The 24012-nt window shown below is 42.7% G+C and overlaps 13 protein-coding genes across 13 annotated transcripts; 6 read left to right on the top strand and 7 right to left on the bottom strand. All coding sequences in view use genetic code 12, as the record gives it.

The window, feature by feature from the left end:
• Positions 1-48: 48 nt before the first annotated feature.
• Positions 49-2757, bottom strand: FOB63_003239 (uncharacterized protein; the record flags this gene model as incomplete). Its single annotated transcript, XM_002615651.2, has 1 exon — positions 49-2757. The coding sequence occupies one exon, from the start codon at positions 2755-2757 to the stop codon at positions 49-51; it is 2709 nt and encodes a 902-aa protein (XP_002615697.2).
• Positions 2758-2902: 145 nt separating this feature from the next.
• Positions 2903-3124, top strand: FOB63_003238 (uncharacterized protein; the record flags this gene model as incomplete). The annotated part of the gene is made up of 1 exon (XM_066102307.1): positions 2903-3124. The coding sequence occupies one exon, from the start codon at positions 2903-2905 to the stop codon at positions 3122-3124; it is 222 nt and encodes a 73-aa protein (XP_065958328.1).
• Positions 3125-3544: 420 nt separating this feature from the next.
• On the top strand, positions 3545-4540 carry FOB63_003237 (25S rRNA (uracil2843-N3)-methyltransferase; the record flags this gene model as incomplete). Its single annotated transcript, XM_002615653.1, has 1 exon — positions 3545-4540. One exon carries the CDS (start codon positions 3545-3547, stop codon positions 4538-4540), a length of 996 nt encoding a protein of 331 aa, XP_002615699.1.
• A 10-nt stretch (positions 4541-4550) lies between these two features.
• Positions 4551-5573, bottom strand: HST2 (histone deacetylase; the record flags this gene model as incomplete). Its single annotated transcript, XM_002615654.2, has 1 exon — positions 4551-5573. The coding sequence occupies one exon, from the start codon at positions 5571-5573 to the stop codon at positions 4551-4553; it is 1023 nt and encodes a 340-aa protein (XP_002615700.2).
• A 290-nt stretch (positions 5574-5863) lies between these two features.
• Positions 5864-9061, top strand: FOB63_003235 (uncharacterized protein; the record flags this gene model as incomplete). The annotated part of the gene is made up of 2 exons (XM_002615656.2): positions 5864-5869; positions 5963-9061. 2 exons carry the CDS (start codon positions 5864-5866, stop codon positions 9059-9061), a joined length of 3105 nt encoding a protein of 1034 aa, XP_002615702.2.
• Positions 9062-9713: 652 nt separating this feature from the next.
• FOB63_003234 (histidine phosphatase family protein) lies at positions 9714-11102 on the top strand (the record flags this gene model as incomplete). The annotated part of the gene is made up of 1 exon (XM_002615657.1): positions 9714-11102. One exon carries the CDS (start codon positions 9714-9716, stop codon positions 11100-11102), a length of 1389 nt encoding a protein of 462 aa, XP_002615703.1.
• Positions 11103-11597: 495 nt separating this feature from the next.
• URE2 (Ure2p) lies at positions 11598-12566 on the bottom strand (the record flags this gene model as incomplete). The annotated part of the gene is made up of 1 exon (XM_002615658.1): positions 11598-12566. The coding sequence occupies one exon, from the start codon at positions 12564-12566 to the stop codon at positions 11598-11600; it is 969 nt and encodes a 322-aa protein (XP_002615704.1).
• A 694-nt stretch (positions 12567-13260) lies between these two features.
• Positions 13261-14139, top strand: FOB63_003232 (putative amidotransferase; the record flags this gene model as incomplete). The annotated part of the gene is made up of 1 exon (XM_002615659.1): positions 13261-14139. One exon carries the CDS (start codon positions 13261-13263, stop codon positions 14137-14139), a length of 879 nt encoding a protein of 292 aa, XP_002615705.1.
• Positions 14140-14263: 124 nt separating this feature from the next.
• FOB63_003231 (uncharacterized protein) lies at positions 14264-17653 on the bottom strand (the record flags this gene model as incomplete). The annotated part of the gene is made up of 1 exon (XM_002615660.2): positions 14264-17653. One exon carries the CDS (start codon positions 17651-17653, stop codon positions 14264-14266), a length of 3390 nt encoding a protein of 1129 aa, XP_002615706.2.
• Positions 17654-18325: 672 nt separating this feature from the next.
• FOB63_003230 (uncharacterized protein) lies at positions 18326-18748 on the bottom strand (the record flags this gene model as incomplete). Its single annotated transcript, XM_002615662.2, has 1 exon — positions 18326-18748. The coding sequence occupies one exon, from the start codon at positions 18746-18748 to the stop codon at positions 18326-18328; it is 423 nt and encodes a 140-aa protein (XP_002615708.2).
• Positions 18749-19051: 303 nt separating this feature from the next.
• FOB63_003229 (U1 snRNP complex subunit) lies at positions 19052-20137 on the top strand (the record flags this gene model as incomplete). The annotated part of the gene is made up of 1 exon (XM_002615663.1): positions 19052-20137. The coding sequence occupies one exon, from the start codon at positions 19052-19054 to the stop codon at positions 20135-20137; it is 1086 nt and encodes a 361-aa protein (XP_002615709.1).
• Positions 20138-20210: 73 nt separating this feature from the next.
• Positions 20211-22637, bottom strand: FOB63_003228 (uncharacterized protein; the record flags this gene model as incomplete). The annotated part of the gene is made up of 1 exon (XM_002615664.1): positions 20211-22637. The coding sequence occupies one exon, from the start codon at positions 22635-22637 to the stop codon at positions 20211-20213; it is 2427 nt and encodes an 808-aa protein (XP_002615710.1).
• A 280-nt stretch (positions 22638-22917) lies between these two features.
• FOB63_003227 (aldo-keto reductase superfamily protein) lies at positions 22918-23778 on the bottom strand (the record flags this gene model as incomplete). Its single annotated transcript, XM_002615665.1, has 1 exon — positions 22918-23778. One exon carries the CDS (start codon positions 23776-23778, stop codon positions 22918-22920), a length of 861 nt encoding a protein of 286 aa, XP_002615711.1.
• Positions 23779-24012: the final 234 nt, after the last annotated feature.

The following is a 24012-nucleotide window of genomic DNA, read 5'->3' as shown; positions in this document are numbered from 1 at the left end:
AGTTACTTGCCTTTATTATATGTAATTAAAATGCAAGGTATGCGACTATTATTTATCATGTAGATCGGATTGTGAATCAGGGGTCTGTTTGGGTTGGTCACATGCAACTTGTGTCGATGATTCCTCATCTGCTTCTAACGAAGCTCCTATTTTGGCAATATCATTCACTTCGTGTGCCAAGGCATCCAAATCAAATATCGCATCAGCGGTACCTGCCTGCTCCTGCTGCAATTCTCCATCACTTTGATCTGGATTTGTTTGCTGACTTGCACCTTCACGAGGTTCTTCAGTCGTCGATGTATCGGCGTTTTCGCTCTTAGATGCCTTGTCATAAACCTCCCACCAATTTTTTTGCCTTGGATTGAACCAATCTTTCCAACTCTTAGCTTTCTTATTCTTTTCTTGGCTTTCCCTTTCCATTTTGGCCCTTGCCTCGTCGAATTCACTAATCAATTTTCGTTGACGTTGTTTCTGTTCCTCGTCCGGCTCTTCTATTTCAGCGAATTCTTCACTCAAAACTTCCCAGTCCATCGCTTTGAGAATTTTAGGTATGGATTGTCTATAAGACATGTGTCCCTCAACAAACTCTGTACAGTCAAAATTCTCAACCCCAGGGGTGTTGATGATCGGTGAGAGGCCAGCAACGGTGCCCAAACCTCCTCCTGTAGCACGGAAAAGGTAACCGAGAATCCAGTCGTTTCTGGAATAACCATTGACGAACTTTCCACTTACAACTGAGCGAGCCAAAGTGATTTGATCATACTTGACAGTAACAGGGTTGCCTAGTAAAATGACATTTTCTATCAACCCAAACCCACCGCGACTGGCCAATTCAATCAAGCATGAGTAAATCAACCGGGACCCAAGGGAAAATCCTACTAAAGTAATTGGACGAACGCCCAAGTTTCCAGAAATCAAGGTGTCAGCCAAAATCTTTCCAGCCTTCCACGCCCGATCTAATGACACGTTCCAAGGATTATCTAGTAAGTAAGATAACTTGGAAAGCGCCATCGGTAACTGAATAGCAGACATTAACGCAGTCAAAATAGTAGCACCAAGAATTTGCTGAATTGATGTACTTAATGCTTCTGATGCCAAAATGCCAATGGTTTGTCCCATTGACTGTAACATTTCAGGTTCCCACAAGAGTGAGAAAATGTCTCCCATCACAGGGTCAACAGTAGAAAACGGAAGACGAACGTCATCCATTTGACCATTCATCCATCCACTCACAGTCAATATGAGATTTGCACGCTTGTTGTTGTGCAATGGTTTGAGTTCAAATGTTTGGACATCTCCCACTCTCCTAGAACCAGCTTTCGAACCAACTTTAGCTCCTATAGCTACACCACTTGTAGTGATAACAACACTTCCACCAACACCAGCAAGGAAACCACTTGTTCCTGATATGCCAACTGTTGTTAGACCTGCTGCTAATCCAGCACCTATAACCGGTGCTAACAATCCAGCTGAAAGACCAATGGCTAATGAGCCACCCAAAGTAGCTAAACCGATATATGCAAGCCTTTTCTTCTTGTTCTTCTGAATATGCTTGCGGATGAACAGGTTGTCTTTCAACATCTCGTCTTTGTTTTCGATGGTTTTGTTACTAGTGTCCATTTCTAGACACTCGACCAATCTTCGCTCAAATTGACGAACTTCCAAGGGCTTTATTTCCAAGTACTCTGCAAATTGAAATAAAAGAGTGCGTGATCTACTATCAAAGTACCCATCACTTAAAAGAAGAAGGAGCAAATCACAAATGAGCACCCATCGAAGGTCAAAATTTTTGGTCACTTTCTCCAAACGGGTATCCTTTATATGCGTTTGAAGCAAACTTCCTGTCAAATCACACACCTCCACACCATGGGCCCCCAAATTTTCAATCATTTTTGTCTCCTCCGTATTGAGATCAAAATGGTCCACAAATTTAGACATGATGTACATGGTCCAGTTTGCGAAATTCTTTTGACCAACACTCAACTTTTTTGCCATCTTTGTTGTGTTCCTTTGATTAAGCTTAGCTAAGTCCGTAGCCATATCATTCATGATAAGTTTTACAATCCCAATGTATGCAAATTTTTGGCTCTCTGTGAGCATTCCTTTGGTGCCCGCAAGAGTCTCCTCCGACTCAATACTTTCCTCCCCTTGAATATACTCCTCGTACTCTGCAAGATCTTCAAGAGAGTTCGGTTTTGATGATTGTTGCAATTCAAAAAGGAAATCTGTCTTTCTATCCAATTCAGAGTATTTGTGGAGTTGTTCTTCAGTATCAATCTTAGTATATCCTCTGCCGCCTTTCGCATTGAAAAGATTGAAGTCTTCATCCTTTGTGAATTCTAGGTTTCCCATTTCGTCATAGAAATTCTCTTCTGTCACTTTTTTCATTGATTTCCAATCGGAGGTTTCCCCTTTGAAAAAATCGTCCTCTTCGGTCTTTGGTTTCGATGGCTCAAGAACTAAAGTAGGAGCATCATCGGACAAACGAGATACGTTCGTTCGAGAGGAGACATATCGTTGCGTCAAACTAATATCTTCATAAGGAGTCTGCTCGGAACGACTAAGATCAAATTCCACATACGGCTGATCGGGTACTTCTTCCGTAGTAGGCGCAGGTTCTTCATGCTCTATGCTGTTCAAAGTAGGTAACGAGGGCAACTCGCTTAGTTCTTTTCTGGATTCAAAAGATCGCGATCCAGCCCGAGATATAGCACGTCGGAATTCTGGCTTCCCTTCTTCCAGCTGCAGAAAACTCATAACTGGAAGAATGTAGAAGCGGTAGGGCTCTCTATACTGTTAAAGGCTTCGCGGTGCGCCCGATGCAGTCCTGAACAAAAATACACGATGCTTGATTATGTTGTTTACTAGAGAATAGAAGAGAAGAAACCTACGGCAATTTAAAATGTTTGCAACATGGTTTTACTCAAACGATCACCAGCCAAAGGCCTTCGCAGAGTCCAGGAATATGTTGCTACGGGCCATGCGGTCGAGCTGCAACGAAAAGCACTGTGTTGCCACAATGCCTAACGTGAGCTCAAGACCAACCCGCTTACTCTACAACCTGTCGACGGAGCTACTCTGTCCAAACACCAAGAGGTACAGCCAGAACATAAACCAAGGTTAGTAACAGCTCATATCTAGCGAAAATGGCTGATGCCGCTCAAACCCCGAAGGGGACCAGCACTAGCCATCAACACGTTAAAACAACACAAGCTGCTGCCACAAAGATTTGCGGCACACTAACAGTGGTTTAGAGGATCCAGCATCAGACTCGCTTCACGAGCGCCGATCTGCTAGACACGTTTCCACAGCTATCCTAGATAACCCCAAAGAGTTTAATCTAGCACGCACTGGGATCCTTGCCTAACACAGGTTGACGTGAAGAAAAAATTAGAATTGGGCGGAACCTGGGGCCTTTTATAGTCGCGCCAAAAAAAAAAAAAAGTGCGAAGAGAGATATGCAGGGCGCTCTTACCCGCAGCCAGATCCATCTCTTTGGAAGAGGGTTTAACTGATAGTCATAAGACCATCTGAAACCGAAAGAATGAGCCGAAGAATAGCCAAGTATCAAAGTGATAAAGTTAAACCAGAAACTTCTTTCTCTAGTCCAAAGCCTTCCCTGTCTAAATTGTCAAGACTGGGTAATGATATTATTCCCTTCCATCACGTACGCACCTACACACCTAGTAAAGTGATTGACTTATTTTTGGAGAACTTCAAGTATATCTTGGCATCGGAGGATCTTCCGGATATGATACAATTGGTAAAGGGAGAATTATTTAAGCGCGACTATCTTTCAGCTTTTAATAATGACGATAAGCGGTTCGCTTATGTTGCTCGATGGTCTCCGTCAAGAGCGTTGGCATATTCTTCCCTTTTTGCCTCACTCGAATCCGTTGCAAAAATGTTTGAAGACCCCGAAAGGAAAAATAGGGTACTATGCGTGGGAGGTGGCGCATCCTCTGAATTGGTTGGGATGGCATCCCTTTTCTGTGCCATGAAGCAAAATAATGCCGAAACACCCTCGAGCTTGCAGATGGATATTATTGACATTGCCGATTGGTCTACTATTGTGCATAATATTTCTTCATTCATACAGAAACAATGGCTTTATGATGCGTCCAAATTTTCCGCCAAATTCATTCACGGAGATGTGTTGTCTGAATCCTCAGCATCACTCCAGTTGTCCCAATTGGATTTAATAACCTTACTTTTTACGACAAACGAATTATTTTGCGAAAAGAAAACAGAAACAATTAAGTTTTTGCAGTCATTGAGTGCCCATTGTCGTCAAGGAACTTTACTTCTCATTACAGAGAGTGCTGGGTCATATTCTCATATTACTGTCGGCCTGAAGAAGTTCCCGGTGCAATTCTTGATCGATACTATTCTACTTGGCAAGCCTGGAGATGATAATGGCGCTTGGCAAATTATTGACCAAAGCGAAAGCTGTTGGTATAGAATTAACGACAAAGATATAAACTATCCAGTCAAGCTTGAGAATATGAGGTTTTTCTACCGCTTGTACCAAAAAAGATAAGTTAAAAGTCCTACTCAAGTCCTAGTTTACCCATTTGCGCATCCAATTCGTCTGTGCTGTCCATTGACTGAGCTTCTGCTGGGAACAGAATTGCATCCTTGAATGATTCGTTCGATGAATCACTCGAGGATTCGCTTTCTTCATGTGAACTAACCCTTGTACTTTCAGCTTCATCGCTTTTTTCTTCAACAAGTATAGTCTCTTTAGTTGCCAGATCTACCAATGCTGCTAGTTCCTCAGACCAACCTAAAAGATCAGCAAGTACAGTGGCAATATGATCACAATCATACTGAAGAATGATGTCAGATTTCCGTTTCCGGGCTTTGAAGTCACCTACAACCTCTTTGTTAATCAAAACCCTTAATGCATTTTTCCCACATTCTGCGGGCAACAGAGCAAATGGAAAGACTGTGAGGGAAGTTCCAGCTACCACAGCAACATCAACCACATCCGCATCTTCCTCCCACAATTGAAAGAACCTTTCAGGCAATCCTTCACCAAAGAAGACAATGTCAGGCTTGATATACCCTTTACACGATGCACAAGTAGGAATGCCATCGTTGACGTCAGAATTCATATGTTTCTTCAACTCTTCGGTTGACATTGGTTCCTTGCAGTCGATGCAATGATTTTCTGCAAAAGACCCATGTGCCTCAACAATAAAATCACCGTGGACTCCAGCAATCCGCTCAAGCGTATCTATGTTCTGGGTGTACACCCGGTGTAATAATCCCTTATCTTGAAATAGCTTCATCAAAAAGTGAAATTTGGAAGGTACAAACTTTCCCGGATATAACTCTTGACATAATGTGTAGAAAGCCTTTGGGTCTTTTTTGAAGTAATCGATATCAAAGACAGCCTCTGCGTATGGAAGATTCAACCGTTGTAAGTTGGCATAGAGTCCCGTTTTGGGGCTTCTGAAATCGGGTATACCACAGGCGGTAGATATCCCGGCCCCACAGAAGAAAGTGACTTTTCTCTTTTTGCTCTTTATAGCATCGACCAATGGTCCTAACTGTTTCTCAAGCAGCATTGCAATGGTAGACTTCACTTGAAGCAAAGCAGGACTGCACGTATTTTCTGTTCGATTGCCAGTAGTCAGCAAAGCCATATACACTTACCGTAGCAGTAATTGAGGGCCGACTAGATTATGGAGGATTAATATCTCAAATGAATTAACACTATCACTTGCTAAGCACTTCACTTCTTCATTTCCTCTTGTTCTACTAGGCAAATCGACAACTTTGGTCAGAGATATAATCTGCATACTGTATACTTGATAAATGTCCAAAATGGTGAGCTAGTATTTTTCGAAGCAACAGAATGAAGGTACGTTACAACAGAATGACCGCTTTGGCAAGAAAAGACTAACATCCTCAGCAAAGAATTACCGCTTTAGATCTTACGATCCTTACCACTGAGCTTGCGGAAAACCTTTTGAATTTTCGATTGCAAAATATCTATAATGTGGCAAATAGTTCGAGACAGTATGTCTTGAAGTTCTCCATTCCGGACTCAAAGAAAGCCTTGGTTGTTGATTGTGGTAACAAAGTACACCTTTCGGAATTCGACCGTCCCATTGCACCTGCTCCTTCAAACTTTGTCACCAAGTTGAGGAAGCATTTGAAGACCAGAAGATTATCGCTGCTCAAGCAAATCAAGAATGACAGAGTTCTTGTATTACAATTCTCAGACGGTTTGTTTTACTTGGTGCTCGAATTTTTTAGTGCTGGTAATGTATTATTGCTTGACCATGACAGAAAGATTCTAGCGCTTCAAAGGCTAGTCAATGATTTGGGTCCAGAAAATGGTCGTTATGCAGTCAATGAGGTTTACAATTCTTTTGATACGACTCTATTCACTGACGATGAATGCTACGAAGCTTCAACTTATTCTCAGACACAAATCCGGGAGTGGCTAAGTGTTCACAAGGAAAAACTTTTGAAGGACACACTGGAGAAGAAAAAGAAAAAGGTTTTTTCTATCCATAAGCTACTTTTTATTAGTGCCAGTCACTTATCCAGCGACCTCATTTTGAAATGCTTGGTCGAAAATGGTGTAGATCCATCAAGAATTTGTACAGATCTTGAAGAAGACGAAGATCTCGCTAACAAGACGGTTGACGCATTGACTGATGCTGAGGTAAGATATGTGGATCTCATTGAGAAGGCACGTGAAGGGAACTCTAAAGGTTGGATCATTTCAAAAAGAAATGCCTTGTATAACCCAGAAGATGAACAGTCTTTGGAATATATTTTTGATGAATTCCACCCCTTCGAGCCTTTCAAAGAGAATAAAATCAATCTTAAATTCGAGTCTTTTGATGGTTACAACAAAACGCTTGACAAATTCTTTTCCACCATCGAGTCGACAAAGTACACATTGAAGGTGGAACAACAAAAGCAAAATGCCCTGAAGAGATTGGAACATGCAAGATCAGAACGTGAGAAGCAAATTGAACTGCTAATCACTCAGCAAGAAATCAACGAAAGAAAGGGAAACACGATTACGTACCACGCTCATGTGGTTGAAGAATGTAAGGAGTATGTTCAAGATATGATTAAAAAACAAATGGATTGGACTGATATTGAAAACATAATTAAGTTTGATGCTTCTAGAGGAAAGGCCGTTGCACAGTTCATAAAGTTACCACTTAATTTGTTAGAAGGTACGATCAAATTGTCATTGCCAGATGTTGATCAAATGCTTCAAGATGATGACCCAAACTCAACTTCTGATCTGGGTTACTCAGATGCAGAAAGTAACTCTACTTCAGAGTCCGAATCTGAATCAGACACTTCGGACTCCGAATCTGAAACTGACTCAGAGACTGATTCGGATTCCGAAACAGAGGAAATAAAGAGAAAGAAATACAAAAAGAAAACTGGCGTGCAGAAGAGGACAAATGCTATGCCAACTCTCACAGTTGATATTGATCTCGCATTGTCGGCATTTGCTAATGCGAGTGTTTACTTCGAGTCAAAGAAAGTTGCGGTAACGAAGCAAACACGCGTGGAAAAGAACACCAAGATTGCTCTTAAAAATGCTGAAAGAAAAATTCAGAGTGATTTGAACAAGAATCTCAAAAATGAAACAGAATCTCTTCGTGCTTTTCGTCACAAATTTTGGTTTGAGAAATATTTCTGGTTTACTACCAGCGATGGTTACTTATGCCTTGCAGGAAGAGATGACTTGCAAACAGACATGATTTACTACAGACATTTTAGTGATGGTGATTATTTCGTTTCGTCAGATCTCGATGGGGCAGCGAAGGTATTCATATTGAACCCTTACAAGGCGCAAAACGTGTCACCATCTGCATTATTTCAAGCTGGAATATTCGCATTGCTGACTTCAACTGCGTGGAGTGCTAAAATTAGCTCTTCTGCGTGGTGGATGAGTGGCGCTGATGTTACAAAGCGCGAGTTCGATGGATCGCTCTTGGGCCCAGGAATTCTCAAATACAAAGCGAAGAAAAACTATATGCCACCAGCTCAAATGGTTATGGGATTTGGATTCTACTGGTTATGCGACGAGGAGACAACCCAAAAGTACAAGATTGCCAGAGAAAAGAGACAAGAGGAGCATGGCTTGAAAGTTTCATTTAGCAATAAGAAGCTGGATCTCGACGACATGAGTATCAAATCTTCGATGAACTCTACGAAAGAAGAGGCATCTTTGGAAGAAACACAGAAGGAACCGGAAAACAGTGATGAACCATCAAAGAAGGATGCCTACTCTCCAATTGAAGATTCGGAAGCATCTCATCCAGAAGAAAAGGAAACAGAAACGATGGTGGAGTCGGTAGAGAAGCAATTGGCTAATCTCAGAGCGAAGAGCTCTTCACCTTCGCCTTCTCTTTCTAACAAGCAGAAGAATGTGCGTGGAAAGAAGGGTAAGTTGAAGAAGATCAATGCAAAGTATGCTGACCAAGATGAGGAGGAGAGAAGACTCAGAATGGAAATGTTGGGTACGCTAAAGCAGATGGAAGAATTAGAAAGAAAAAGACGGGAGGCTGAGAAAGCGAAATCTGATCAACAGCAGAATGAAAAACACGGAAACAAAGCTGCATCCAAACAACAAAAGGCCGAGGAACGCGAGTTACAACGTTACTTGAAAGGAGAGATGGATGAAGATAACGCAATTGGCACAAACTACTTAGAATTGTTAGATTCTCTCGTGGCAAAGCCAGCACGAGACGACATTGTCGCTGATTTGGTTCCTGTTTTCGCTCCATGGGCATCTATGGCCAAGTTCAAATACAAGGTTAAAATACAACCTGGTTTGGGGAAAAAAGGTAAGAGTTTGAGTGATGCTTTGGCATACTTTTCACATCGTAAAGTGGATGCGTCTCGCACAGATACAGATGTGGACTGGCCGAACGAACATGAAATTCTTTCGTCAACTAAGTCCAACGACATAATCGGAGCATTGGCAGTGAATAAAATGAAGCTCGTATTACCCGGTGGAAACCAGAGCGATGCGAAAGGTAAAAAAGCTAAACGTGGTGGAAAGAATTAAGCTTTCAGACATCTTACACAGCTTGTGTAACCTAGGGTCTCTCTAAGACCGTTTAATGCATAACAGCAAATCTCGTATCGAAAAGTGACTCATGTAACTTTCCAACGCAAATCGTATATACAACCGTAAAAATAACCGAAATTTTGCACGTGTTTCCGTCCCTGGAAGTTGATCGGAATATTGGAAATGGATACTTCATATTGACGGTGTGTCAACGCGCAGGATTCTGTCAAAAAAGGTCACAATTGACATACGCAGATAAGACAAATTTTCTTTATACATATACACTTGTAAATTTATTCAAGAGATAACACCAATAGCTATGAAAGGACAGAATATAAGGCTCCAAAAAATGCATTATTTTGAGTCACCTTATGCATGAGCATATTAATGGCCATAATTTTTAACGAAATAACGTTTGAAGTATAGACGGCACATTGCTTGTGCGACACATACGAGATGCCTATTTTGGAAGGTCCTAATAGAGAAAGATGGTACGAATGATAAGCACGTGTGCAATTTACTAGAGCGGCTTTAGTTTGACCTTACTCTTCGGAATAATTCCTCACCACAATTAGAAACTCAATGATATAAATACCCGAAATATTTCGCTCTTTGATTTGGTTCCCCACACTAGTTTTTCCAAACCACAATGGTCGCCATCTCTAAACTTGTCAACAGCGGTTTGCTTCTTGCTGGTCAATCTGTCTTCAGCGATGTTGCTTCTCCACAACAAGCTTCGACACAGCAGTACAACATCTTATCCTTTTTGGGTGGTGCAGCTCCATACATTCAACACCCTGGTTTTGGTATCTCTCCAGATGTTCCTCCTCAGTGTACATTGGAGCAAGTTCACTTGTTGTCTAGACACGGAGAAAGATACCCTTCTACCAACTCGGGTAAGACTTTGGAGAAGATCATGAAAAAGTTCGAGAATTACAACGGTACATTCACTGGTGAGTTGGCCTTCTTGAATGACTACACTTTCTTCGTTCCTGACAACGCTCTCTTGGAGAAGGAAACCACCCCTTTCAACTCCCACAGCCCATATGCGGGAACTTCTAATGCCATGAGACATGGTATGTTCTTCAGAAACAAGTACCAATCCCTTTTCAATGCAACTGAGGAGACCCTTAATGTGTTCACTTCCAACTCCGGTAGAGTGCACCTCACCTCTCAATACTTTGCTAGAGGCTTCATGGGAGAGCAATACTCAGATGATGCTGTCAAATACTACGTCATCACCGAAGATGCTGAGATGGGTGCTAACTCATTGACCCCAAGATCTGGTTGTCAGGCTTACGATGAAGATGCTAACGACGACCTTGTTTCGAAGTTCGACACATCTTTCTTGGAAGATGCTCAAAAGAGAATCCTCAAGGGTAACGACGGCCTCAACTTGACCACCAGTGATGTCAATCAACTTTTCTCTTGGTGCGCTTATGAGATCAATGTCAGAGGTTCTTCGCCTTTCTGCGACTTGTTCACCAACGAAGAGTTCATCAAGTACTCATACTCCACCGATCTTTCAAATTACTACTCGCACGGTAAAGGCCACAACCTTACTCATGTTATTGGTGCCCCATACTTAAACGCTACCTTGCAATTCTTGAAGGAAGAGAACCCAGACTTCAAGGTCCTTTTGGCTTTCACCCATGACACTGACGTGGAAATCTTCCACTCTGCTCTTGGTTTGCTTGAGCCTAAGGATGACTTGCCAACCGACCACATTCCTTTCCCTAACCCATACGTTCACTCTCAAATTGTGCCACAAGGAGCCCGTTTGTACACTGAAAAGTACACTTGCGACGGTGAAAGCTACGTCAGATACCTTGTTAACGATGCTGTTTACCCTATTCAATCTTGTCAATCTGGCCCAGGTTTCTCCTGTAAACTTTCTGACTTTGAGTCCTATATCAACTCGAGATTGGAAGGTGTGGACTACGCTAGCCAATGTAATGCTACCAACGTTCCTAGCGAAGTTACTTTCTTGTGGGACTACAAAACCGCAAACTACACTGCTACCGACATCAACGCTTAGGCTTTCACTATGGCCTATCCCTTTCAATGGCGATTACAATCAAATTTACTTTCTTCTCGTTAAATTCTTTTCTGTATACCAAAAATGTACGTTTCTTACTTTAGCTTCGTGAGACCATAAAAATTAGAGAAGGATTTGCATCATTGTTCAAGATATCAAGCAAGCCCGAGTTTTACACACGAGATGTCCACAACCCATTTTTTTTTGTACAGCATTTGCATTTGTACTAAAATCTTTCACGGACATACGAATTATATATATTCAGAGAAGCCCGCTTGCATAATTCTTCCCCAATTCATTGTCTTTTCCATCACATTCATTACACTCCTCTGTTTGACTACTAATCTACATCGCAGAATGAACGTATTTGAATTAAATCTGAAGCACGCCCTACGACTGTCTGTACTGTTGAGAGGAAAACGGGTCCAGCCCACCCATTGAGTACCAAGTTTCCACCCTATGCCATTTCTCGGATTAGCGCTATTGGAAGAAGATCTAGTCCCCACGCAAGGCTCTGATCACTGCTGGTCGCCTCATCATGTACTTGGTCCACTTATAAACTTCGGGAAACTCCACCTTCAAGTTGATCCCGATGCGGTCCACCACATTGTTCCAGGGAACGAAAGATAAATCTGCTACTGTGGCTCTATCTCCAACAAGCCATACTGGATAGTCAAAGTATCTGGAAGAGCTAAGAGGCGTGGTTCCTGCGGAATATGCTGCGGCATTGTCTCTGTCGAAATCCATAATCAATGCTTCTCTTCTTTCAGCCAAGGCCATTTCGATTACACCGTAAACACGTCTAACTTCATCAGTGTATCTTTCCACAGCCGAAGGGACAGGGCAAGAGTGAAAGTACCGGAAATGCAATGCTTGGCCAATCATTGGGGCATGGCCTGAAGTCTGGAAAAATAACCAGGAAGAAATTTGAGACTGCTCCACAATATTGTCAGACCAAAGCGCACATTCGCCGTGTTCTTTTAAATGCTTTGAGACCAAATATAAAATGATGGCGCCAGACTCCCATATGGAGGTGTTGTCGTTGGTATGGTCAATCAAGGCTGGAACACGTGCGTTTGGATTTATAGAGACGAACTCTGGTGCCCTTTGCTCGCCCGAATTGAAGTCTAAGAAGATGGTGTTGAAAGGTAAATTGAGTTCCAGTAATATTATAGCCACTTTGAATCCGTTAGGAGCTGACCGGTGCGAAAAGAGGGTGTAGCCTTCAGTGGGCTGATTGGCAAAGAAACGACTGATCCTGGTCTGCGTAGCCACATTATCTGCCGCTTCATTGTGGAGTTGCTGTTGTAACAAGTTTAAGTTAACTGCATTCTGCTGCTGGTCACTGAGCGAGACAGATTTTAAACCTGCGCTTAAATTGGAAATGGCACCTCCGCCTCCGTTTCCTGTTTGCTGGTTTCCACTACCGGAGTCTGTGTCGCCTGCGTTCTGCATTCCATTCATCGATTAAATACAAGTGGTGAACAAAAAGTGAGGAGCGAAACGTTCGAAGAATGGACTGAGGCCCGGGTGATGCAGGAATGTGACTAAAGCTCGATTATAAAATATTAGGAATCACGGCTTTAAGCGGGCCGCCGGAACTGATTGCAGAATGTAAACGTTATTCGGTTGAAAGAAACGTGAGAGAAAAATTACTTGCGTCACTTCACAATTGTTCTTAGTCAACACCTGTACCTCCGCACCCAAAAGTTTTCTTCGCGGCGCCCGAATACGGGCTATGGGCATAGCAAACCCCTCACAATTAAAAGATGTCAGTGCGCACTAATTGCACACTTACATGATGAAAGAAAAAAAGAAAATGATAGACACAATAGTGCCGAAATTGTGTCGGTGTAAGCGCACACTCATCAATGCACAATAGATTATAGATAAGAATTTACACAACACAGTCTAAATAAAAAGATCATTCATTGCATTATGACTATCTCCAGCACATGAAGCATCTTCCTTATAGAGGGCCCGAAAACGGCAGTTAATACCGTCCCTTACTGTGTTGTCCCACCAATTACAGTGAATAAGATATGAAATTCAAGTGTGTGGCTCGCATGACAATGTGGAAAAGACACTACTATGCACGCGCTATCTAAAGCCTCTCAAGTGAAGTTTTGAAAGCGGATTGACTTTTTCTTTTGCACAAATGGCATCGCACGTGGCTGTGCTTGTCTTAGATACTCCCATTGATGGAGTAGCTGAAGACTTTGGTGATTTTGGTGATAATGTCCGTGATCTTTTGAAAGATAGTGTCATTCCCGTGGTCAAGTATCAAATTGCAATCCCTTTGGAAAATGGCGCAGCGAGAGATAGTGATGTTGCAATGATGGAAAAGAATTTCGCTCAAGTGGAATCACATCTTCAGACTGGCGTCATCAAAGCTATCGTTCTTACAGGTTCGAGATCTGATTCATTTGAGGTTGGCAACATTTGGCTTGATCGTCTCAATGAATTTATCCAGTCGCATCTTTTCACCCGCCCTAACTTCCCGGTCGTAGGTTTGTGTTTTGGCCACCAGGTTTTGGCAAAAAACTTGGGATGCAAAGTGAATCGAAGCCCTCCAGAAACTGGTTGGGAAATCGGCACGACCACCATTGCCTTGAACAAAAGTATTATGTCCATTGAGAAGTCTCCCTTCAAGAAGCCTCTTACTTTGGAAGATGGAAAAGTCTTGGAACATATCAACTTGGTAGAATTTCATCGTGACATTGTCTATGGTTTACCTCCAACTTCCACTGCTAGCCACGGCCTCATTGCTGAAACTAGTTTCCAGAACTTTGGATCAACCAATAAATGTTCAATCCAGGGCCTTGTAACCGAATCTGGCCCTATCAAAATCCTTACCTTTCAGGGACACCCTGAGTTTATCACGTCAGAATCCTTGAAGATGTTGGAGATCAAATTTGAACAGAAGCTCATAGATAAGGCGACTTTTGAACGCCTGACGTATAACACGAAGAACTTGATCAACCAAGGCCCTATAATTGCCAAGGTTATTAATAATTTTATAGAGAGTTACCAATAGCTCATTCAGATGCATATTACTTGGCTCCTCGTGCATTTGAGGATCCTGCTGCCCTTCTTTTTTTTTTTTAATTCATGTACGCTGATATCTTACTGTCCAATAATGTGTATTCTTCGCAAATGTACTAATTGTCAAGAACACTCTTTCTAAGTGAAACCACATCGAACCCTTGAAGTTTACCACCAGATCCGTAACCCAACACACTTGGATTTTCAGGTCTGTCGCCGCGTTTACTCAATTTATCGTTGATCATGTTCACTTTTTTAAGTTTCTCCTCCAAGACGTGAATTCGATCATGCGCTGCAGTAAGCTCCGCCGATTGAGAGGAAGTCAACTTAGTGATCATTTCTCTGAGTTCATCCCTTTGAGTGCGTAAGGAAATGATCTGCGCCTGTTCATACTCGTGATTCTCTATCAGTGTCAAATCTCCTTTATCAACAGAAGAACTCGTGTTTTGAACGTTTTCCAACTGCTGTCTCAAATGGGTATTCTCATTGAGAAGTTCATTATACTTTTGTAACAAATCATCATCGTACTTTTTCTTAGTTGAAGTTTCATACTCATCGAGTTTGTCTTGAAGCTGATTGACCATGTCACTTTTTGCGAGGAGTTGCTTGTAGAGCTCATTCTTCTCATAGTCGAGCTTCAATGCGCTTGGGGTTTGACCGTTTTCGGACAAAATGGCGTGTTCTTCACTGATAAACCTTAACCTTCTCTCGTTATTCAATTTGTCTTGAAGGTCAGCGATAACCTTGGATTTTTCCAAAATCTGGTGCTGAAGAACACTCTCATCCCCATCATACGCATTTGGCTTAGACTTTAACCGAGATTCTAATGCCAACTCTCGTTTTATTGAAAGAGCCAATTCGCTGGTTACAAGTTGTAAATCGTTTTGTAAATCGTTATTGCATGTCATGATGGCAAGCTCCTCTTTGGTAAAGGTCAAAGGCTTTTTTGCAGGTTCATGAATGGAGACGCTTGATGCGACTCTCAGTCTGGACATTGCAGAATGCGTCTCGTCATCTAAGTCATCAGAGATGTTTCTCTTTGAAGTAGATCTAGAGAGTCTTTTGATGAAGTTTTTGGACTTGCTTGAAAGCAGGGATCCTTTTGAGCGGGACAATTCAGACTTGATCGGTTCCGGTGTTTCAGACCCTGTGTTGGTATTTGGTTGCTGCACGGTGATAAGTCCTCCAGCTGGAAGCAATCCTTGTAACTTCAACTCTGATCCAGATCTCGACAATGTTGATGTGCGTCTCTGAAGAATCAGGTTTACGGTGTCCGTACTTTGCTGCGACAGATTTCTCTTAGGACCTTCGTTAAGGTTAACATCAGTCTCCAATTCATCATCCACAGGGGTTCCCTTCTCGGTTGTATTCGACCGCAATTCCGGTACATGATTTTGTTTTTCTTGGGTAGAGCCTGGGGAAGAAGAAGCGACGCTTGAGTCATATTTTCCATCATCTTCGGCGTATTCAGGCGACGGCAAGCTTTGTGGGTCTGATTTGGGGGCTTCAAATACTTGAGGTGAAGTAACTTTTGCGTCGTTGATGGATGGAAGATAGGACGAAGGTGAGACCAGTGCATTCAAGCTATCAGAAAGCTTTGGTGTTTCTGCAGAGTATACGGAACTCTGACTGTCGGTCTCACTTCTATCAAGCAGTGGCTGTCCATTACTGGAGACATCCGCAGCGACTTCTTGAGAAGTGTTTCTGAATTTGCTGAAAACAGTATTTTCTGCCAAGCGATGCAACTTGATTTGTGCCTCTTTCGTGTTTGGCTTAACTTTCTGAGGAACACTCAGCCGTTCTGGCTGTGTTTTGTTGATATCATTCATTTCCTTTTTAGTTGGAGATTCAAACTCTGGAGTGGTGAAAAAGATATCATCATCGCCTGCAGCGGAAGCACCCAAGGACTTGAGTTTGTTAGCCAGGTCAAGTTGATGTTCATTTGTTTCCGCATCATCCAATTGAAAGAACAGTTTCTTTGAAGTGCGATCGCCAGATGCGTTAACATTGAAGGATCGTTCTTCTTCGTTCTGTTCTGCGTCTTCATTTGCCGAGGCAGCGGTATCAGAACCCTTATTGAAAAGATCCAAACGGCGAACACGCATAGAGTCTGCTTTTTTAATGGTAGACTTTCTAGAGAGCTGCTGTCCTGCAGCATCATCTTCAAACCTGTAGACATGGTCCTCTTCAGAGATCTCATTGTCCCTAGTAGATTGAAAGTTGAAGGAATCTGTTTTAGAACCTGGATCCAAGTGGCTCCTTTCAGGTTCTGCCTCTTCCTCCACTACATTCATGAGTGAGTCTGACGACATTGTGCTATCTGGATTCATCATTCCCCTGGTTTGATCTGACTGAATGTTCCTTGGGCCTGATCCGTATGGAGGATTGACATAACCCTGATTACCATACATAGGGTGTCCAATATACGGTTGCGAGCCTTGGTATTGTGGTCCGTACTGTTGGGAATACATGTTCGGATTATAAGGCCTTTGGTTGAAATTGGGTGAAGAAGCTGATTGAGTGAAAGACTGTGATCTTGGACCTGCTGGAGGAGGGCCGTTAAGCGAATTCAACCTGGCGGAAGGTTGCATGCCTCTCATTTGAGGCGGCACATTTCCAGAACGCAAGGACATTGCCCTAGGGCCACCTGGACCCATGTTGGGGCTTCCAGGTACTTGATTTCCAGGTCTTCCTGGGTATGCTCCACGTGGGCCCATTTGTGGCACCATGGGTCCATTCATTGGGGGTCTCGAGCCATTCATTGGGAGCCTAGGCCCATTCATCGGACCTTGATGTCTGTTCATGACATTTGAATTCAATGACATAGTTCGTGGTCCACCACTCGTGGGGCCGAGAGACATTGCTCGGCCATTAGGCACGGGCGCGGCATAGCTAGCATTACTGAAAGACATGGAACGCGGGTCAGCTGCCGGGTTTCCATTCATGGGACCACCTGCAAGTGACATGGCGCGTGCGCTACTTGCCAAATTCATTTTCTTAAGATGGTTCATTTGCTTTCTGTACTGGATGTTGCTCATGTTCTTTGCTGATCCCGGCATGTGGCCCGGCCCTAAGACAGGGATAATAGGCGCAGAAGAGTCCAGCATCATGGAATGGGTGACATTGTAGCGGCCGCCAGTGTCCCGCAAATGCGTAATATCTGAGAAGGATATCTCCCCTCCCGAGACATCGCCAATATCAGCGCCAAGATCGTCGTCAAAAGCGGCACCATTGTCTCGGCGACGAAAAAACTTCTGCATGCCCGACGCTGAAGAGGTCATTGACGCCTTTCTCGATGACGATGGGATTGCGCCCGTGTCTATAGGGGCGATCAAATCATGATTGGAATAGTTATTTCCCGGGCGGTACGTCCCCGGGACCGGATGCTGCGGTGGAAGGTTTGAGTTGGGAATTTGCATTCTTCCAGAGGCGGCAAAGCCGCTCAATGTGTCGACATTGGAGTCACTGGCAAGAAGCTGTTGCCTTAGCTGAGCTCTTTCGGACATGAAGAAGGCTGTGTGTGCAAGGTGGAAGAGCCGGAAAGATTAGATGCAACGCTGATGGGGCGAGTGTAGTTTTTTGCGGCACAAGAGAGCGGAGACACGCGAGAATCAGAAAGTAGGTGGAGGAGGCGGTCAAAAACAGAGACTGATGAGCATCCAGAGGTGTGCGGTTTCAACACCTGGACTGGAAATACCTGCAGATGGCTTATTATCTACGCACGTGACCCATTTAACTTCCCAGTACTTTCTTGGTAAGGAGGAACAGCAACAGGAAATGCACAAAACGGGTTTCCCATGAAGTCAGGATGCGGCGGTTATTTACACAAAGTACGACTTTTACAATTTTCACTTACATTTCTTGCTGGTATTGGCAGAAGCTGCTCAGCAGAAACCGGCGCAGGGTTGAATTATGCCGAAAATAGTATTCTGGTGGTGCAGACGGCCCGCAACAAAGCCAAAAGGCACTGGCTGCAGGTATTTACAGAACCCTTCGGTACGACAGACATGCGTTTGGCCTGCGTCCCTTCGGAATCGTACATGTCGCGCGTACGCCAAAACTTGACATGGTCCAATAATAATTGTCCTGGGCTGAACATTGGGGCAGTATTGCTGTCGTTGCTCGATCTTTTTTTTTTCTTTTCCACTCGCTCTTCTTCCGCTCTTGGCATTGTTCTCTCATTCTGTAGGTGCTGTTCCCCTGTGGTCAATCACAACACCGACTATGCGGTATCTTTTGCGGAAAAACTCGGCCCACTTGTCCACTTTTTCATTTTGCTTCTCTGTCAAGTCTCCTGTGTACCAGGTGTTTGCCATTGTCGAAGATGAGAGCGAAGAATTGTCTTCTTGCAACTTGAGCTTGTTGATTCCCAAGAGCCTGCTCACATCCTTGCCCACGAGCAGGTGGTATGTCTTGCCCACGCCATAGTTCTTTTCGTTGCTGGTGACATCGTACACATATCCACGTATGGCCACGTAGAGCTGATTTTTGGTCCTGCCGTTGTACTGTGCCAATTGCAGCCGCGTAAACGTCGGAAGCGTGAGAATCGACACTTGTGAGTTGTATACCTCGAACTCAGTAGGGGCTTTTGCTTCCGTCATACTCCTAAGATGGAGAGTATCCTGAAGTTCTTGACTGGCGCTCTTGTGCAGGAGACTGGTGAGTGGTAGGTCAGATATGGTGTGAATGAGAGCAATTCCAACCGGAGGAAATTTTAGAACTTTTAGGGTAGACATTCTCTTGACATGTTTACTTCTCATTATACTAGCTCTCTTTGAATTCTTTTATCTTCATCGTAGCTCCAAAGTATACTTGAGTACAATAGATCTATCGATGCACGTGACATCGTTAGCTCGCATACGAACTAATCTCATGAACAGTAATGCAAATTACACATAGTTAGCATGGTATGTCTTATGAAGCTATCTAAGCCGCTCTTTACTAACTTCCAGGCATCTGAAAGTGAAAAGTATCCTCGAAAAATCGAAAAGTTATTCACGCCGAAACTTCCCTTTCTTCACAAACAGCCCATCGACTATCCACCTCATGAGAGAGCGACACCTGTAATCACTCTGATCTCGGCTTGGAAGCTGGAGATTGAAAAATATTGCACCGAATTTAAGTCAAGCGATGAGGAACAGAAGCAACGACCCTTGACGAAGAAGCAACTTCGTGAGGCATCTTTGAAAAGACAAATGGACGATTGGGAAGATGCAGAAGCCTTCGCTAAGAACGATTTTCTCAAGGATCCGTACAAGACTGTTTTTGTGGCAAGGCTATATTACTCACTAACTGAGCTAGACTTGTCTAAGCATTTCACAAAGTATGGTACCATTGAAAGCATTAGAATAATACGAAACACTGAAACTGGCCAATCGCGAGGTTATGGCTTCATTGTTTTCGAACGTGAGGCGGACGCCAAAAATTGCATCCGTGAATTATCTCCTACGGGCTTATCTATTGATCCTCCTTCTAGTGAGTCGAAGCCGAGAAAGATTTTAGTCGATATGGAACGCGGTCGCTTGGTTCGTAATTGGCGACCCAGAAGATTAGGTGGTGGTCTTGGAGGTCGTCACTACACTTCTGCAAGTTCAATAGGCTCCTCAGATGCTTCTGCTGCATCGTCTGGAAGAAGATTAAATCTTTCAATGAATCCATACCATGGAAGTGCTTCTCAAGCTTCGACAAGATACAATAAAAGAGGCAACCTGGACTACTATCCTGGGCCTAACAAACGGCAAAACACTATGCATGACACATACAGATCCAACCCGGTCTCGACGCCTCCAGCATTTTCCTACTCCTCTTCCTCATACACCCCCACTCATTCTTATAATCCAGGAATATCGTCTGATCGCACTAATGATCCACAAGCACAATCAGTGAAGGATAAATACGCCAAGTACCAGAGCGTCAATCAGGGTTCGTCGTCTTACAAACCCACAAGTGGCTCTGGTCGTTCTATCAGATCTATACGCCAGCGGGAGTAAGTTAAATGCAAATGTATTATATATACAAGTAATGAATGGCAATGATATCGAGTTGAAAATGTTAATGCATAATTCAAATCTTCCGGTCATCCCGATTTTTTGTAGACTCTATCCACGCATCAAGAGTTGTGAAAAGCTCTCCGATCATTTGGCGAATGTCCACCTTGTCCTGTTCAAGTCTAGCTGCAATGTCCCCAAGCAATCCCTTCAATTTTGCTAGTGTCGCTTTCATAATGTCCAAGCGACCAAACAATGGAGAATTTTCGTTTGCTTCCAGAGCACGGATTTTTCTCGCAAGATTTTTTTCAATGTATTGACATTGTTTGTAAATGAAAGGACTAAGTGTAATTTCATCAAGTGGAAATTCAGCGATGTCATTGACACAAGCGTTAAAGTCATTCCTCGCTATATTGTTCCGAAGACTTAAATTCAACTTCACCATTTGGCGGCTGTCATTTAATTCTGCGTCATTCACTGTGGCCAAAAGCAGTGACGCCACATCATACAAATTTTCGTTGATCAATCTCCTAGCCAATAGAAGTTTATCACTCGTATTCAACGTTTCTTCGATCGATGAAACAAAGTTGCGCAATTGTTGTTTTGATGGTTGTGATAATAGAAGATGAAAAATTTCTAACCGAGTCTTATATTTCTCCATCCTGATAGCAGGTAGTAATTTCATCAAGGCCTCTCTATTTTGCTCATTCAGATTTTTGAGGGTATTTTCAATGATGAAATAATCAGGGCGAACTCCTCGGCGAACAATATCACGAATACCTTTGTCTAAACGAAACTGCACTTGTTCCTTGATTTGTCCTTTTTTGGAAAGCTTGTTTGGTTGGTAGGGAATGTATTTCCACTGTGATTGTCCATATTTCTTACTGAGTTCCACTCCTTGCCTTTGAATTGCAACAGGTGACAACGTCGAACTTAGCTTTGTTAATTTACAAGCATCCATGAGAGCTTGTTTACTTTCTAATGGAATGTTCAGTCCATGGATGTAAATGTAGAACCTCTCGGCAAAACCTTCAGCCTCATAAGGATAGGTATTAACAAAACAGTCAAAAATGTACTTCAAATAAACGGGGTCAAATCTGTTCGCTTTGGAAACAAATTTCAGTATGAATTTTAGTAATGGGAGAAACTTTCGTTCGGAAGCATAATATTGGACAATCGTGTCGTAGGCGAATTTTGTAAAAGGTAGTTCGTCTTTTTTCATTTCCCTCAACATAAGCTGAATCATGCTTAAGGAGGAGAACCTAGAAAGAAAGTGAAGGTAAGACTCATAGAAAATCTTCAATGCATACTTAGAATGGCTTATGGAGTTGCGAATTGCTAGCATGTTTTTCACGTCTTCTGCCGTAATTGTTTTTTTGTGGTTAAAATCTCTGTTCGAAATTTGGGCCTGGTTCTTCACCATTTGTACCAAAAAATTATTATTATAGCCATACTCTTCTGCGAGATTTTCCATCTTCGTGATTTCTGACTTTGTGCCGAATCTGTAGTGCTGTTTGAGTAAAAATGCAATGGTTTTAGGGTATGGAATTTCACAATTGCTTGAGTTTATCCAATAATGGAGAAGATCCAATGTCTTGTCAAAGAGAGCATCAACCTTCGTAAAACTGGTAATCGTGGATGCAAGGAAAGATTCATTGAGCGGCTTTTTCATATCAACAATGCTGTGAAATAATGTCAGGGAAAATTCCACATCGTAGTTATAAACAAAAGCATTGATGACATATGCCAATGTCTGAGAATCATATTCGGGTAATTTGAGATATGAATAGAGCAACAGTTGAAGCTGTGACAAATCATTCAAGTGGTAACAAAGCCAAATATAATTTTCAATGAATTTTCTATCGTTTCGACTCGTAGACTCATATAATTGACAAATGTTGTATAGGTCTTTAAGACATGGGTAGACCCTGCCATACAAGGACACATAGTGTAGATTATCTTTTCCAAAGAAATATGGTACCTCAACTGCAGATTGGTACAAGTATTCGTTTGTGGTATCCGACGGAAAGTCTTCTTGGACGCTGGAAACCATTTCATTGATAATTTCAGTGGACACCACAGTGCCCTGCTCTTTGTAGTTTCGGAGTAGCTCGTATAAAGCGCTGAAATCACCCTTTTTAAATAGCTTTACAACCTCCAATTCAGCAGGATGTATTTTTGGTTCCTCCAAGTTATTTTGGGTCCCACTAACCAAATTGGATTGGTACAAGACAGAAGGGCGCATATTTAGAAGTTTCAAGGATGCTGGTTTAGTTTGTGAGGTAGAATTTGTTGACTCTGTGAGCTGTTTAGCTAGCTTAGAACCGAGGTCTTTGGATGTCTCCTTGAGCCAAAAGGCACATGATGCATTTTGAAGCTGGATATTCGTGCAGAAGGCATGTCTTGTGGCTCTGAATGGGGGTCGTTTTCTTGAGGGCTGGTAGTGCCTGACGTTCCACATTAAAGTATGGAACGTGCGAACCAAGGGAAACTCTGGAGCCATGTTGGCTTATGCTTAACCAAATATTAATAGGAGGCGCCGCCAGAAGCCTTTGCACTAGCTTAATATCGCTTTGGAATATGCCTTAATGCGCGGTAGGTAGAAAAATTTAGTACACTGGGTAGAGCACCCGTACCTTTTGTGTCATGGCCATATCAGGCGATTTTAAATTTGTGGAAGAATATGTTAGCATTAATGAATACAAGTGACTACTCTATGAGATTAGAAGTTTTTTCTTTGTTTTTCGTTCTTGCGTACAACTATTGGCAGTAGGACCGGCCTTTCAACCCCGATAATGAACAGGGTCCCATCCGCCTACTCTCTCATAAGCTTCGGGGTGGGAAAGAGCTTCCACATCATCAGGCAGAATCTTAAAATCAAAAACCAGAATATTCTCGACTGCACGATTCTTGTTGGCCGTCTTGGGAAGTGGAATAAACCCTTCCTGTAAAGACCACCGAATTAATATCTGGGCAGGTGTCTTGTTGTATTTCTTGGCCATTTGTTTTAAAAATGGGTCATCCATCATCCTGCCACGTGCGAGAGGACAGTAAGCCTCCAACTCGATTCTGTTAACTCTACAAAAGTTAACGATTTCTGTTCTCATCATCCATGGATGCAATTCCACTTGGTTAACCACGGGTTTAATTTTCAACTCTTTCCAAAGTAAAAGCTCCTGCAAATGATGGACACCATAATTCGACACACCAATCGACTTAATTTTCCCTGCTTGCACAGCTTCCTCCATTGCCTTCCACGTGCCCAATCTGTCTTCCTTATTGGTTTGTGGAGAATGGATCAACATCAAGTCTATGTAACCTAAGCTCTTGACTCTGGCTAAGCAATCATCAATTGCAGCTTTTGCATTTTGGTATCCCTGATGGTCGTCAAATATTTTCGTCGTGTAGAAGATTTCTTCTCTTTTGAATTCTTTGTGGTCCTGAAGCCAACTGGTAATGCCATCTGCTACTTCCTTTTCATTTCCATACATTTCGGCGCAGTCCAAATGCCTGTAACCAACGTTTAAAGCATTGTACACCAACTCCAGCGCCAAGTTTTTAGGGGTTAGATAAACCCCCATTGCAATCAGTGGAATACTGATGCCATTGTTGAGTTTGATGTATTGTTTGACTGGAAAAGACATTGTGATTACAAAACAAACGGCAACATGACTCCGCACACTTCATTTATATTATTCTATTATGCAAGATTAAGTTTTGCTTACCTAAATTACCTTTACGTCAAGTCGGAGAAGTGGTTGCCGAATGAACCGACAATCTCCGACGGCGTTTAGCCTTTCAAAGTGCCAATTAGAGCCGGTGACAGAAACGGGTTACTGTAACTTCGGAGAAGTGACCTGCCGCACTAAAGTAACATG

This window comes from Clavispora lusitaniae, assembly GCF_014636115.1.
Source record: "Clavispora lusitaniae strain FDAARGOS_655 chromosome Unknown tig00000105_pilon, whole genome shotgun sequence".
NCBI classification, from domain to species: Eukaryota; Fungi; Ascomycota; class Pichiomycetes; order Serinales; family Metschnikowiaceae; genus Clavispora; species Clavispora lusitaniae.
The sequence above is the reverse complement of the archived record's forward strand: the minus strand, read 5'-3'. Positions and strand labels throughout refer to the sequence as shown.